This window comes from Hemiscyllium ocellatum, chromosome 1, assembly GCF_020745735.1.
Source record: "Hemiscyllium ocellatum isolate sHemOce1 chromosome 1, sHemOce1.pat.X.cur, whole genome shotgun sequence".
Taxonomy (NCBI): Eukaryota; Metazoa; Chordata; class Chondrichthyes; order Orectolobiformes; family Hemiscylliidae; genus Hemiscyllium; species Hemiscyllium ocellatum.
The window spans coordinates 11598168-11614331 of NC_083401.1; the positions used below are offsets into that span (position 1 = coordinate 11598168).

The 16164-nt window shown below is 48.4% G+C and overlaps 1 protein-coding gene across 6 annotated transcripts in view; it reads left to right on the forward strand.

The window, feature by feature from the left end:
• dysf (dysferlin, limb girdle muscular dystrophy 2B (autosomal recessive)) overlaps window positions 1-16164 on the forward strand; it is a 440247-nt gene that overhangs the window by 212029 nt on the left and 212054 nt on the right. For all 6 annotated transcript variants that reach the window (XM_060835988.1, XM_060835909.1, XM_060836235.1 and 3 more), the window contains 2 exons: window positions 2813-2928; window positions 5249-5362. In XM_060835988.1, coding sequence (XP_060691971.1) covers window positions 2813-2928; window positions 5249-5362 — 230 coding nt within the window. The remainder of the gene's footprint in view (window positions 1-2812; window positions 2929-5248; window positions 5363-16164) is intronic.

Consider the following 16164-nt stretch of genomic DNA (forward strand, 5'->3'; position numbering starts at 1 on the left):
TCACAGCGCCTGAAGACCCGGGTTCAATTCCCGACTCAGGCGACTGACTGTGTGGAGTTTGCACATTCTCCCCGTGTCTGCGTGGGTTTCCTCCGGGTGCTCCGGTTTCCTCCCACAGTCAAAAGATGTGCGGGTCAGGTGAATTGGCCATGCTAAATTGCCTGTAGTGTTAGGTAAGGGGTAATGTAGGAGTATGGGTGGGTTTCGCTTCGGCGGGTCGGTGTGGACTTGTTGGGCCGAAGGGCCTGTTTCCACACTGTAAGTCTAATCTAAAGAACCAGAAGTAATATCACCCACCACAACAGACCCAGACAGATACCTAGAAAGCGGGACAGAACACCAGCGCTTCACTCCCTGATGGTGTTACTGAGCATGGTGATGAAACGTCTGAAAACAAACCTTCCAGCTCAGCGAGCAATACTTACAACCAGAAACTGTTCCCTCAGGTATTGGGATCGAGAAGTCACTTCAAAAGATGCAGTACAGAACGAGGCCACTCAGTCCATCATGCCTGCACTGGGTCTTTGGAAGATCTGTTGAATTGATTGCACTTCTTGAGTGTTGTTGGAGCTGTACCCACCCATCCAGGCAAATGGGGAGTATTCTGTCTGACTTGTGCCTTGTAGATGGTGGACAGGCTTTGGGGAGTCAAGAGGTGAGTTACTCGCTGTGGAATTCCCGCCCGGGACAGTTCAATGTCCAGACAGTGGTGACTTCTATGCTGTTGCTCGTTAGGGTTTCAATGATGGGATTTCAGGAAGAGGTATCTAGGCTGAGGAGCTGTAAATGGATTTAAAATTAGAATTAGAATTGCTTTATATGCTTTAAGCACAGTGAAGAGTGTACAAGTCTGAGGTACAAAGGTCCCTAGATAAAGCTTCTACAGATACACTTCTTAGAAAAGTAGGAAAAGAAAAAAAATCCAGCATTGCAGATTTTAGGAATAATTTATAAAGTGGAGAATAAAAATGTTCAGGACAATGGTCTTCCAACCCAGTCTATGTTGGTACCGAGCCTCCAGTCCATGTTGGGTCTTGACTCTAGACTGTGCCAGGCTTCACCTGAGGGTTAACAAGGCCGGAATCACCTTGAGACTGGAAATCCATGCTGGCCAAGAGGACTCAAAGTCGGTCTGGCAAATGGAGTTTCAAAGTACACGAACACCAGTGAACAGCTCCACTTCTGACCTTACGATGGAGGGAAAGTCATTGATGAAGCAGCTGAAGATGGTTTGGCCTAGGACACTACTCCAAGGACAACTGCGGAGATGCCCTGGAGCTGAGATGACTGACCTCCAACAACCACAGCCACGTTCCTGTGTGCCAAGTATAACTCCGGCCAGCTGAGAGTGCTCCCCACCTCCTCCCATCAATTTCGAATTACTCCGATTTTCTCAGAGTTCCTCGGTGCGAAATTAAGTCAAACCCCACAACTGGAATTTGATCGATTTTTAAGAAATTAAATCAATGGCTCTGCAGTACAGAGCTAGCCTTTGTGAAGACGGCCTATCATCAATTGTTGTACAAACCAATGTGGTTCATAACTGTGCTTTAGGGAAGGAAATCTGCCATCCTTACCTGGCCAGGCCTACATGTGACTCCAGACTCATAGCAACGTGCTGCAATTGGCGAGCAAGATGCTCAGTTTGGGGGTAATTAGGGATGGATAACACATACTGTCCTTACTAATAATGCCTACCCCCCCCCCCTTTAAACACATGCCCGCCTCAACAATAAGGGGAATCCTTCACTTTACCTCTCCATTGTGCCATTTTGTCTTTGCTTGGACCAATGAAGTCTGAGGCTGAGGGACCGCAGACAAATCCAAACTGAGTGGCAGGTTATTGCTGTGGGAATGGAAAATGCTGGAGAAAATTGGCAGCATTCGTGGAGAGAGAAATAGAGGTAACGTTTCAGGTTTAGTGTGATTCTCTCACATCATCAGCTGTAATTTGCTTTTCATTGCGTCGCTATGGCCCCTGCTTGACAGTACTGCAGTCACTACCTTCCATCAGTTTGCTGATTGGTGTTAGTTGCTGGGATTGAGTTGGCCATTAGACCATCGAAATAGAGATGGGAGCAGGCTGCATGGCCCATCCTATCCCATTCGATGGGATCATGGCTGATCCAACATTCCTCACATCCACTTTCCTGCCCTTTTCCCATAACCCCTAAATCCTCGGCCGGTCAGGAATCTCTCTCAGCCTTCAGTATACACACAAGGACTCTGCCCCAGCAGCTCTCTCTGTGGCAAGGAGTTCCAAAGATTCACAACCCTCTGAGAGAAGAGGTTCCTCCTCATTTCATTCTTAAATAGGCGCACCTTTATTCTGAGATTATTCTGGATTGGGGTAGTGTTTAGGCCAGTGGGGTGTGAATTGGGATTGGGGATGGAATTAGGATTGGATGGGGCAGAATGGAATTGCCTGGGTGACAATTGGGACTGGGTGAGGGGGTGGTAAATTGGGATTGGGATTGGGAATGGAATTGGGACTGGATGGGACAGAATGGAATTGTCTGGGTGAGAATTGGGACTGGGTAAGGGATGTGAATTGGGATTGGGAATGGAATTGGGATTGGATGGGGCAGAATGGAATTGCCTGGGTCAGAGTTGCGACTGGGTGAGTGGGTGGTAAATTGGGATTGGGAATGGAATTGGGACTGGATGGGGCAGAATGAGATCGCCTGGGTCAGAGTTGGGACTGGGTGAGGGGGTGGTAAATTGGGATTGGGCGGAGCAGTTGTGGAGTTTGTGACCTGAGTAATGTTTTCCTGTGGACCTCTCTGTTCTTTCCTTCCCGGACCGCTAACAGTGGATGACGGCCTGGGATACCTCCCGTCCTTTGGACCCTGCTTTATGAACCTGTACGGCAGTCCCAGAGAGTTCACCGGCTTTCCCGATCCGTACGTTGACATGAACCTGGGAAAGGTACGGAGCACGGAGACTCACTCACATTTCCCAGAGAGTAACTTCAAGGGAGAAGAAAGCTGAAAATGTGTTGCTGGAAAAGCGCAGCAGGTCAGGCAGCATCCAAAGAGCAGGGGAATCGATGTTTCGGGCATGAGCTGATTCTCCTGCTCCTTGGATGCTGCCTGACCTGCTGCGCTTTTCCAGCAACACATTTTCAGCTCTGATCTCCAGCATCTGCAGTCCTCACTTTCTCCAGTAACGTCAAAGGGTCAGGCTGGAGTAGAAACTTGATTTCCAATAGCAGTTTCCTTTTAGCATTGTGATGCTAAGGTTCAAATAGTCATAAGTGACACGAGTTGTCTAATTTGATTTATTGTAGTGACACAACCTAAGTACAGTGAAAACTTCGTGTTGCGAACGGTTCAGGCAAGTCATAGCAAACAAGGACATAGCAAACAAGGATGTTCCACTTATGTCACATCCTCACAATCTCACATAGCAGTGGGCAGCCAATTTATGAACAGCAAGTTCCCAAAAAAAAACAATGCAATAAGAACCAAAGAGCCTGTTCTGTTAGAATGATCGAGGGTTAGATATTGGCCAGACAATGAGACAGGGTTCCCCTGCTATCCTTACAAACAGTGCCGGGGGATCTTTTAGTGTCCCTTCAGATGGACAAGGGTTTAATATCTGACTGGAAACATCCCAGAGTGTATTCCAGAATCTTTATCAGACCGACTCTGATATTGAGCCAGGGAAGGTGTCTGGTGGCTAAATGATTCGCAACAAAGGTCAGGTGTAAGGAGCAAACTTGAAAGGGTTCAGAAAAGATTTACAAGGATGTTGCCAGGGGTTGAATTACAGGGAGAGGCTGAATAGGCTGGGGCTGTTTTCCCTGGAGCATCAGAGACTGAGGGGTGACCTTATAGAGGTTTATAAAATCATGAGGGGCATGGTCAAAGTAATGAGACAAGGTCTTTTCCCTGGGGTGGGGGAGTCCAGAACTAGAGGGCATAGGTTTAGGGTGAGAGTGGAAGGATATAAAAGAGACCTAATGGGCAACCTTTTCACACAGAGGGTGGTACGTGTATGGAATGAGTTGCCAGAGGATGTGGTGGAGGCTGGTACAATTGTAACATTTAAGAGGCATTTGGATGGGTATATGAATAGGAAGGGTTTGGAGGGATATGGGCCAAATGCTGGCAAATGGGACTAGAGTAGGTTAGGATATCTGGTTGGCATGGATGAGTTGGACCAAAGGGGAATTTGTCCATGCTGCACATCTCTATGACTCTTATGATTTGATTTGAGTGCAGCGCAGGCTCAGAGGATTAGGAAAGGAATTCCAGAGCTTGGAGACCAGTCAGCATTGGAAAATTCAGGGATATGGGTGGGATTGGAACAGTGCATGTATCTTGGAGCTTGAGGGGGTTCAGGAGCTTAGAGAGCTGAGGGACATGTAACACGGTCATAGAGGGCTTTATAAACAGAGGTGCAGGGGAGTGTACAGATCGAGGTGTTGTTGAACCAGGAGCCAAGGTGTCAGCGCAGGTGGAGCCCTCCCCCTCGAGCTGCCTGTTTGCTCATTTCGAAACATCCCTCGGTATGTTGGAGTAGGAGATGGTTTGATGTGTTCATGTCAACCCAGTGAGGATACAGGGAGGTGGAGGAAGGAGAGCTGAGTGAGAATGAAACTCCAGAGTCCAGGTCGATCAAGAGATACTCTCATCATATTGGTAAGATGGGAAGGCAGGTCTGATTGTAATGGGGTGGGGGAGGTGTCGTTGCAGGGAGGGAGATAGAGGATGCAGGTGTAGAATGTGAAGGAGACATTCAAGGAATTTCCTCCGATAAGGAAGATGTCTTTGTGATAGCTGGGCTGTGCTGGAAGTGATGGGTGATGTATAGGGTGACGTATATTGGCCTACACCACAGTAATGATGGTTTGGAAGTGCGTTGTAGATTGGAAAGCTCTTTCCTTCACACGTTTCTTTCTTTCTACTCTCTTTCTCTTCCCATCCCTTCCATCCACATTCCTTCCTTTCTTCCATTGTGCTTGCTTTTCTCTCCTTCCCACTTCCACTTTCTCTCTTGCCCTTCCGGTGTCTGCCTTTGTGCCCATCTCTCCTTCCTCCCTTCAATCCCTCCTTTCTCCCACCTCCTCAACACCTCCCCCCACTCTGTTACATATCACTCTCCCTTCGTCGCTTTCAGAGGGGCAGTGATGATGGTGTTGCTAAGCTAGACAGCGCCAATGGGCTCCTGGGGTTTGGAGCAGGGGGCTGCAGGGCGATGTAGAGCCAGGGTGTGATTTCAGCTCATTGTCTTCTGTCCTCAGAGTGAGGCGATGGCCTACCGTGGCCGAGTCCTGGTGGAGCTCAGCACCAAACTGGTGGACCAGGCAGAGCAGAAGATTGAGGAAATCCCATCAGATGACCTCTTGAGAGTCGAGGTAACTTTCCTGAAGTTTTTTCATTTCTGTTGATCGTACTATGGGTCAAAGGAGCTGAAATGCAAAATCTTGAAGTTCCTGGGGGCGGCATGGTGTCTCAGTGGTTAGCACTGCTGCCTCAGTGCACCAGGGACCCAGGTTCGATTCCAGCCTCGGGAGACTGTCCGCGTGGAGTTTGCACATTCTGCCCGTGTCTGTGTGGGTTTCCTCCAACAGTCCAAAGAAGCGCGGGTTAGATGGATTGGCCATGCTAAATTGTCCCATAATGTTCAGGGATGTGCAGTAGGTGCATTTGTCAGAGGTAAGTGTAGACTAATGGGGAATGGGCTTGGGTGGGATACTCTTCGGAGGGTAGGTGTTGACTTGTTGGGACGAAGGGCCTGGTTCCACACTGTAGGGAATTCTATGATTAAGAAACAGGGCTAGAAGACGGCCATTCGGCCTCTCCAGCACCATTTGTTACATTCGTGGCCTCAGCCCCCCCACTTCCATCTGAGCAGCCCCCTTCCCCTCCCCTAACTCCTCCTCCCTTGTTGATTTGAACATTGTCAAAAGAAGGGTTGGATATATTCAATGACCATTTGCACTACTCTCAGGGCAAGGGATTTCCAAAGCCCTCCTTATTCCATCTCAAATGGAAGGTCGCTTCTTCTGAAACTGTGTAGCCTTGTTTTAGATTAGATTAGATTACCTATAGTATGGAAACAGGCCCTTCGGCCCAACAAGTCCACACCGACCCATTCCCCTACATTTACCTTGAACGCTATGGGCAATTTAACACAGCCAATTCACTTGACCTGCACATGGGATTATGGGAGGAAACTCACACAGACACAGGGGAGAATGTGCAAACTCCACACAGTTAGACACCCAAGGCAGGAATTGAACCCAGGTCCCTGGTGTGATGAGGCAGCAATGCTAACCACTGAGCCACCGTGCTGCACTGAATGTATACAGCATGGAAACAGACCCTTCAGTCCAACCTGTCCATGAAGCAGGTCATTTGGCCCATCGGGTCCACACTAACCCTCCGAAGAGCAGCTCTCCCAGCCTCATCCCATCCCTGTGATCCATGACTAACCCACCTAGCCTCACATCCCTGGACAATTTCCATGGCCAATCCACCCAACCTGAATATATTTGAATAATGGGAGGAAACGCACACAGACAGAGGGGTGAATGTGCACACTCCAGACAGACAATTGCCCAAGGTGGGAATCGAGCCCAGGTCCCTGGCGCTGTGAGGCAGCAGTGCTAACCACTGAGCCACTGTGCCACTCAAGGGGAGCACCCTTTCATCTTACACCCTACAAGTTCCCTCAGGACTTTGCACATCTTTTAACCTGGAATGATTGAAGGTGAAGCTCTTCAATCTTACCTCAGACTGAAAGCCTTTCTCCTAGGGATGAGCTTCATCGTCCATCTCCACCGTCTGCCACGTGTGGAAAGAATTCCTGAAGGAGATCCAAACTGCACGCTGTACTCCAGGTACGGTGTCCAATGCCCCGTCCGGTTGTATACTCTTCCGCAGGTTATTCAGGCTGGATCCTCTGAGCACTGGCAATCACAGGCAACTTGCTACTCCAATTCTTTACTATATAAAGGAAGAATTTCCATCAGGAATTCTTCAGAAAAAAGGACCCGCACTTTAATTGCGGCAAGATAGTTGGGGGAAGGTCAGCACTCTCCCACCTTTCTCACAGTGGCCAGTGGTATAAGTGTTCAGCACCACAGACAGCTCCAGCAGTACAGAGGGTGAGGCTGCCAGCAGTTTGTTTTCAATTCCCCCCAACCACTCCCTTTCTGACAGGACTATCCTTGGCCTCCTCCATTGCCCAAACAAACCATGGCACCTATTGGAGGAACAACACCTTATCTTCCGCCTGGGCACTCTGCAGTCCGGAGGACTCAACATTGAGCTCTGCAATTTCAAATAACCTCCCTGCCCATTCCCCGACTCCCTTCCCAGCCCCTCGCCCTGCTCCCTGCCACCAACCGGATTCATTCCTCCCACTGACCAATCAGGTCATTCCCTTTACCTGTCTTCACCTATCCCCACCTCACCACTCTGCCCCCACCTCCCCCTCGATCTGCTGCTCCCCCTATACCCGCCCCAGGGCTGAAAAAGGGTTACTCCTGAAACGTCAACTTCTTCACTTCCTGATGCTGCCTGGCTTGCTGTGTTCACCCAGCCTGTCTACTTTGGATCCCAGCATCTGCAGTTTTCTTTTGTCTCGAGAGGAGTTGTTTTTTTGACAGGTAAGTAAGCGGCACGGTGGCACAGTGGTTAGCACCGCTGCCTCACAGCGCCAGAGACCTGGGTTCAATTCCCGCCTCAGGCGACTGGCTGTGTGGAATTTGTACATTCTCCCTGTCTCTTCGTGGGTTTCCTCCGGGTGCTCTGGTTTCCTCCCACAGTCCAAAAATGTGCGGGTTAGGTGAATTGGCCATGCTAAATTGCCTGTAGTGTTAGGTGAAGGGGAATGTGTCTGGGTGGGTGCACTTCGGCAGGTTGGTGTGGACTTGTTGGGCCGAAGGGTCTGTTTCCACACTGTAAGTAATCTAATCTAAGGTGCTGGGTAGATATGGGTATAAGTGCCACTCTTGGAGAATTGCGTGCAGTTACTCGAATATTGCCTGGTATGGAGGGAAGGTCTTATGAAGAAAGGCTGAGGGACTTGAGGGTGTTTTCGTTAGAGAGAAGGTTGAGAGGTGACTTAATTGAGACATATAAGAAAATCAGAGGGTTAGATAAGGTGGACAGTGAGAGTCCTTTTCCTCAGATGGTGATAGTTAGCATGAGGGCACATAGCTTTATATTGAGGGGTGATGGATATAGGACAGATGTCAGAGGTAATTTCTTTACTCAGAGAGTAATAGAAGCCTGCAACAGTCGTAGACTCACCAACCTTAAATGGTCATTGGATAGGCATATGGGTGAGAATGGAATAGTGTAGGATAGATGGGCTTCAGATTGGTTCCACAGATTGGGGCAACGTCGAGGGCTGAAGGGCCTGTACTGTGCTGTCATGTTCTATGTTCATTGATAGGGTTCCAGTGCAAAGTGGCAATGGATCAGGTAAGTGATGGAGTTTTCCAGTAGCTCAGGTTAGGCGGGCGATATGAGGTCCAATAGGGGGTGAGAAGGATGTAGGGCCCAGTCCCATGCAGGATGTGGATCCTGAGGATGGAGTGTGAAGGGTCAGGTCCAATGATGGTGCCTGGTCCTAGCCGGGGGAGGGGGGGTATTTCAGTTCTGGAGGATGGAGAGGGGTTCCGTTCCTGGAGGTATAGGTGGGTCAGGGGATGGGGGGAGCAGGTGTAAGGAGATTGGTTGATGGTTATTAGGCAGGGAACCAGGACGCAGCTACATTGATTTTGAAGAATAAACAGATTAGCCATGATCTGATTGAAGAGAATCGAGGGACCGAATGGCCTTCTTCTATGAAGAGAGTGAATGTTGCAGGTGGTGCGTGAGGGGTCAGATGAGCTGCTTTGTCCTGGATGGCGTCAGGTTTCTTGAGAGTTTTGGATTAGATTAGATTACTTAGATTAGATTACTTACAGTGTGGGAACAGGCCCTTCATTGGAGCTGCCCCCATCCAGGCAAGTGGGGAGTATTCCATCACCCTCCTGACTTGTGCCTTGTAGACGGTGGTCAGGCTTCGGGGAGTCAGGAAGTGGGTTACTTGCTGCAGGATTCCTAGCCTCTGACCTGCTCTTGTAGCCACCGTGGTTATGTTGGAGTAAGATGGAGGTGCCGGCGTTGGACTGGGGTGAACAATGTTAAAAATCACAGAGCACCAGGTTATAGTCCAACAGGTTTTGAAAGAATTGGCAAATCACTTGGTTCAAGCGTAGTTAAGAATGGTAACAAGTGCTGAACCAGCCAGCAATGCTCATGTCCCATGAAAAAATAAACTAAGGGGTTCCTCTTTGCATTTGAACACGAACTGCTTCAATACCTGAGCAATTGCCAATGTGCTGGACATCGTGCAATCATCGGTGAGCATCCCCACTTCTGACCTTACGATGGAGGGAAGGTCATTGATGAAGCAGCTGAAGATGGTTGGGCCTTGGAACTCCTGCAGAGATGTCCTGGAGCTAAGATGACTGACCCCCAACAACCGCAACCATCTCCCTATGTGCCAGGTGTGAATCCACACACCAGTGAATTTGCCCCCTGATACCCATTCATTTCAGTTTTGCCAGGGCTCCGTGATGCCACACTCAGTCAAATACAGCCTTGGTGTCAAGGGCTGTCCCTCTCCCCTCCCCTCTGGAGTTCAACTCTTTAGTCCATGTTTGACCCAAGGCTGTAATGAGGTCAGGAGCTGAGTGACCCTGGTGGGACCCAAACTGGGCTTCACTGAGCAGGTTATTGCTGAGCAGGTGCTGCTTGATAGCACTGTTGATGACTCCTTCCATCACTTTACTGATGATTGAGCGTAGACTGATGGGGCGGTAAGTGCCTGGATTGGATTTGTCCTGCTTTTTATGTACAGGACATACCTGGGCAATTTCCCACATTGTCGGGTAGATGCCAGTATTGTAACTATACTGGAACAGCTTGGCTAGGGGGGGTGGCAAGTTCTGGAACACACACCTTCAGTTTGTGAAGGGATTTGCCAGAATGTTGTCAGGATCCACAGCCAATGTCCAGCCCTGACAGCTCTTCATGTGGAGTCAATCATAATATTATCAGAATGAGGAACAGGAGTAGGCCATTCAGCCCCTCAAGCCTGTTCTATCATTCATTATGATCATGGCTAATCTCACCTTGGCTCTAACTCAACTGTCCTGCCTGCTCCCTTTAACCTATCCCTTATCCTAAAACGATGGCCTCTCATTCTAGACTAAAGCACAAGGGGAAATAACCACTCTATTTTGACTTTATCAATCCGCTTTGGCATCTCAAGCACCAAATATCAAAATTCAATTTGCCTTCCTTATTTCTTGCTGTTCCCACATGTGAGCCTTCTGTAAATTGCAAGGCTTGGTGTGGAGGAACCGGTGTTGGACTGGGATGGACAAAGTTAAAACTCACACAACACCAGGTTATAGGCCAACAGGTTTATTTCATCACAGCTACCTAATGAAGGAGCAGTGCTCTGAAAGCTAATACTTCCAAATAAACCTGTTGGACTATACCTGCTGTTGTGTGATTATAGTATTGCGTGCAATTCTAGTCTCCTTCCAATCAGAAAGATGTTGCAAAACTTGAAAGGGTTCAGAAAAGATTTACAAGGATGTTGCCAGGGTTGGAGGATTTGAGCTACAGGGAGAGGCTGAACAGGCTGGGGCTGTTTTCCCTGGAGCGTCGGAGGCTGAGGGGTGACCTTATAGAGGTTTACAAAATCATGAGGAGCATGGATAGGGTACATAGGCAAAGTCTTTTCCCTGGGGTGGAGGAGTCCAAAACTAGAGGGCATAGGTTTAGGGTGAGAGGGGAAAGATATAAAAGAGATCTTAGGGGGCAACTTTTTCACGCAGAGGATGGTATGTGTTTGGAATGAGCTGCCAAAGGATGTGCTGGAGACGGGTACAGTTGCAACATTTAAAAGGCATCTGGATGGGTATATGAATAGGAAGAGTTTGGAGGGATGTGGGCCAGGTGCTGGCAGGTGGGACTAGATTGGGTTGGGATATCTGGTCGGCATGGACGGGTTGGACCGAAGGGTCTGTTTCCATGCTGTACATCTCTATGACTCTGACTCTAGAAGGATTAGCCCGCCACCTAGTGGCTTGCCCCAGATACTGCAGAATTCGCATTCTCGGCAAATACATGTGAAAGAAAAAGCAGAGGTCGTTCTTATCAGGATGGCAGCAGATGAAAACTCAATGGAACACACGCTGTGTAAAGGCCACAGCGCTCCCATGAAGCCACAGCAACATCTCCAATGATGCCAAAAACTGGAGACTTTGAGGCACAATAGATTCAGCGCCTTTTGGCTGAGTAAATGAGGAGAAATGTAGCGGGAGGGTCAGTGACCAGAGGGACACAGAAGTGGAATTGAGTTGTGCAACCTCTTTTTACACAGAGGTCATCATGGTTTGGAATGTGCTTCCCAAGACTGTGGGTGCATCGATGTGTCGGTAACTTTCCAAAGAGATTTGATTCGGTTTGATGCATTATTGTCATGTGTACCGGGATACAGTGAAAGGTATTGTTTTGCATGCTAACCAGACAAATCATACCTTACATAAGTAAAAACCTGAAAAGAAATGGCAGTGTCCAGGAGAATGTTTGTATGATCAGGAGATGGTGACTCGCTGTCCAGTTAATGACGTGTATGATGGCGATGCTGGAAGATCAGTAACTATGTGGAAGTATCTGAGAGTGGAGATGAAGCTGTCAGTGCAGGAGAGAGAGAGAGAGCACTTCCCTATCCATGTCGAAGGTCATGCATTATCAATCACAAAGGCTAGACCATTGAGTACATTCAAAACTGTGATGCTGTAGGAAAGACATTGTGAAACTTGAAAGGGTTCAGAAAAGATTGCCAGGGCTGAAGGGCTGATCCATATCCTCTGTCTAAACCTGTTGCCTATTTTTTAAGGATCTGTAACTCCCTGCTCCCTGCCCATTCATGTATCTGTCTAGATACAGCTCAAATGATGCTATCATGCCCGCCTCTACCACCTTCACTGGCAATGTGTTCCAGGCCCCCACCACCCTCTGCCTTTCTGTGCATATCTCCAGTAAACTTTTCCCCTCTCACTTTGAACCCATGACCCCTAGTAATTGAGATTCCTCACTCTGGGAAAAAGCTTCTTGCTATCTATAGCTCTCGTGATTTTGTAGACCTCAATCAGGTCCCCTCTCAACCTCTGTGTTTTGAATGAAAATAATCCTAATCCTCTCAACCTCCCCTCCTAGCTAGCACCCTCCATACCAGGCAACATCCTGGTGAACCTCCTCTGCACCCTCTCCACAGCATCCACATCCTTTTGGTAATGTGGCAACCAGAACTGTGCACAGTATTCCAAATGTGGCCGAACCAAAGTCATGTACAACTGTAACATGACCTGCCAACTCTTGTACTCAATGAAGGAAAGTATGCAGTGTGCCTTGTTGACAACTCTCTCGACCTGTACTTCCACCTTCAGGGAACAATGGAACTGAGCTCCCAGATCTCCCTGTACATCAATATTCCCCAGGACCTTTCCATTTAGTGTATAGGTCGCTCTTGAATTGGATCTGTTAAAATGCATCGCCTCATATTTGCCCGGATTGAACTATATCTGCCATTATTCCACCCAACTCACGAATCTATCTATATTCTGCTGTATTCTCTGACAGTCCCCTTCACCATCTGTTTCTCCACCAATCTTAGTGTCATCTGCAAACTTGCTAATCAGACCACCTATACCTTCCTCCAGATCATTTATATATATCACAAACAACAGTAATCCCAACATGGATCCTGTTGAAAACCACTGGTCACAATTCTCCATTTTGAGAAACTCCCTTCCATTATTACTCTCTGTCTCCTGCTGCACAGTCAGTTCTCTATCCATCTAGCTAGCACACCCTGGACCCCATGCGACTTCACTTTCTCCATCAGCCTATCATGGGGAACCTTATCAAAGTCCTTGGACTCCTCCATCGCCAGAACATAACAACACGACGGTTGGAGGAAGAGCGCCTCATCTTCCGCCTGGGAACCCTCCAACCACAAGGGATGAACTCAGATTTCTCCAGTTTCCTCATTTCCCCTCCCCCCACCTTGTCTCAGTCGATTCCCTCGAACTCAGCACCATCCCCCTAACCTGCAATTTTCTTCCTGACCTCTCCACCCCCACCCCACTCCAGCCTATCACCCTCACCTTGACCTCCTTCCACCTATCACATCTCCATCGCCCCTCCCCCAAGTCCCTCCTCCCTACCTTTTATCTTAGTCTGCTTGGCACACTCTCCTCATTCCTGATGAAGGGCTTGTGCCCGAAACGTCGAATTTCCTGTTCCTTGGATGCTGCCTGACCTGCTGCGCTTTAACCAGCAACACATTTTCAGCTCTGATCTCCAGCATCTGCAGACCTCACTTTTTACTCGAACCTTATCAAATGCCTTACTGAAGTCCACGGATATGACATCTATCAATCAACCTTGTCACTTCCTTAAAGAATTCTATTAAGTTGGTAAGACATGACCTTCCCTACACATACCATGCTGCCTATCACTGATAAGCCCATTTTCTTCCAAATAGGAATAGATTCTAGCCCTTGGTATCTTCTCCAGCAGCATCCCTACCACTGACGTTAGGCTCATCAGTCAGTAATTACCTGGATTATCCCTGCTGCCCTTCTTAAACAAGAGGACGACATTAGCAATTCTCCAGTCCTCCGGAACCTCACCTGTGCTCAAGGATGCTGTAAAGATACGTGTTAAAGCCTCAGCTAGTTCCTCTCTCACTTCCCTCAGTAACCTGGGACAGATCCCATCCAAAATTGGGGACTTATCCACCTTAATGCCTTTTAGAATATCCAACACTTCCTGTCTCCTGATGCCGACTTGACCTGGAGTAATCAAACATCTATCCCTAACCTCATATCTGTCACGTCCCTCTCCTCGGTGAATAACGATGCAAAGTACTCATTAAGAATTTCACCCACTTTCTCTGACTACACGCATAACTTTCCTGCTTTGTCCTTGAGTGGGCCAACCCTTTCTCTCATTACCCTCTTGTTCCTTATATATGAATAAAAGGCTATGGGATTTTCCTTAACCCAGTTTGCTAAAGATATCTCATGACCTCTTTTAGCCCTCGTAATTCCTCATTTCAGATTGGTCCTACATTCCCGATATTCTCCCGATGCTTCGTCTGTCTTCAGTTGCCAGGACCTTACGTATGCTTCTTTGTTCCTCTGAGCTAGTCTCATAATTGCTCCTGTCATCCATGGTTCCCTAACCTTGCCATTTCGATCCCTCATTTTCACAGGAACATATCTGTCTTGAACTCGAATCAACCTCTCTTTAAAAGCCTCCTACATATCGAATATGGATCTACCTTCAAGTAGGTGCTCCCAATCCACATTCCACAGCTCCTGGCAAATTTAGGTACAGTTGGCTGTCCCCCAGTTCAGCACTCTTCCTTTAGGACCACTCTCGTCTTTGACCATGAGTATTCTAAAGAGGAATGGGTTGCACCTAAACCAGACTAACACCAATTACATGGCAAGGGGGTTCACTACTGTCAGTCAGGAGGGAATAAACTAATGTGGCGAGGTGGGGTAGGAAGCAGACCAGTAGGTCAGCACATGGAGAGGAGGGTAGGAAATGGAACAGTAGGTCAGCACATGGAGAGGGGGGTAGGAAGTGGAACAGTAGGTCAGCACATGGAGAGGGGGTAGGAAATGGAACAGTAGGTCAGCACATGGAGAGGGGGGTAGGAAGTGGAACAGTAGGTCAGCACATGGAGAGGGGGGTAGGAAATGGAACAGTAGGTCAGCACATGGAGAGGGGGGTAGGAAATGGAACAGTAGGTCAGCACATGGAGAGGGGGGTAGGAAGTGGAACAGTAGGTCAGCACATGGAGAGGGGGGTAGGAAGTGGAACAGTAGGTCAGCACATGGAGAGGGGGGTAGGAAATGGAACAGTAGGTCAGCACATGGAGAGGGGGGTAGGAAGTGGAACAGTAGGTCAGCACATGGAGGGGGGGGTAGGAAATGGAACAGTAGGTCAGCACATGGAGAGGGGGGTAGGAAATGGAACAGTAGGTCAGCACATGGAGGGGGATAGGAAGTGGAACAGTAGGTCAGCACATGGAGAGGGGGTAGGAAGTGGAACAGTAGGTCAGCACATGGAGAGGGGGGTAGGAAATGGAACAGTAGGTCAGCACATGGAGGGGGGTAGGAAGTGGAACAGTAGGTCAGCACATGGAGGGGGGTAGGAAGTGGAACAGTAGGTCAGCACATGGAGAGGGGGGTAGGAAATGGAACAGTAGGTCAGCACATGGAGAGGGGGGTAGGAAGTGGAACAGTAGGTCAGCACAAGGGGGGGTAGGAAGTGGAACGGTAGGTCAACACATAGAGAGGAGGGGAGGAAGTGGAACAGTAGGTCAGCACATGGAGAGATTGAGGAGATGTCAAAAAGAGGAAGAACCAGCAGTGCCTGCTTAATGACCACAGTGGGTCTGACCCTCTGAAGTGTCCTTATGAAATGCAATGAGTATAACTGGTAAGGCAGAGGAACGTCAAGCCTGCGTTCATACATGCAATGTTGTAGTCATTGTTGAAAGAAGGATAGGATTGGCAACTCAATGTTCGAGAGTTTAGATGTTCCAGACAAGATAGGAAAGGGTGTAAATGGGGCTGAGAGAGTTGTGTTCCTGATTAAGGAGAATTTCAAGGCTGTATTAAGTGGAGACATCTTGGATGGCTCATCCGGTGTGTCCATATGGATAGAACTCTGGAATAAGAGAGGCGCAATCACTATGATGCACTCATAGTATAGGCCTTCTAATAGCCCTCAGGAGCTGGAGGAACAGTTCTGTAAGCAGGTCACGTAAATATCACACAGTTGTTGTAGTAGATACTTTGAACTCTCCCATATTGACTGAGGCTACTTTAGGGCCAGGGGCTGAGATGAGGCAGATTTTGTTTGGGTGCACCCAGGAGGGTTTCTTGAAACAATATGTCAATAGTCCAAGGAGGGAAAGGCCCATACTAGACCTTATGTTGCAGAATTAATCTGGCCAGGCGATCACAGTTGCAGTGGGGGAACCTTTTGGGAACAGTGATCATAATTGTGTAAGTGTTAAGACAGTTATAGATAATAATAAGACTGGTCTTCGGGTGAA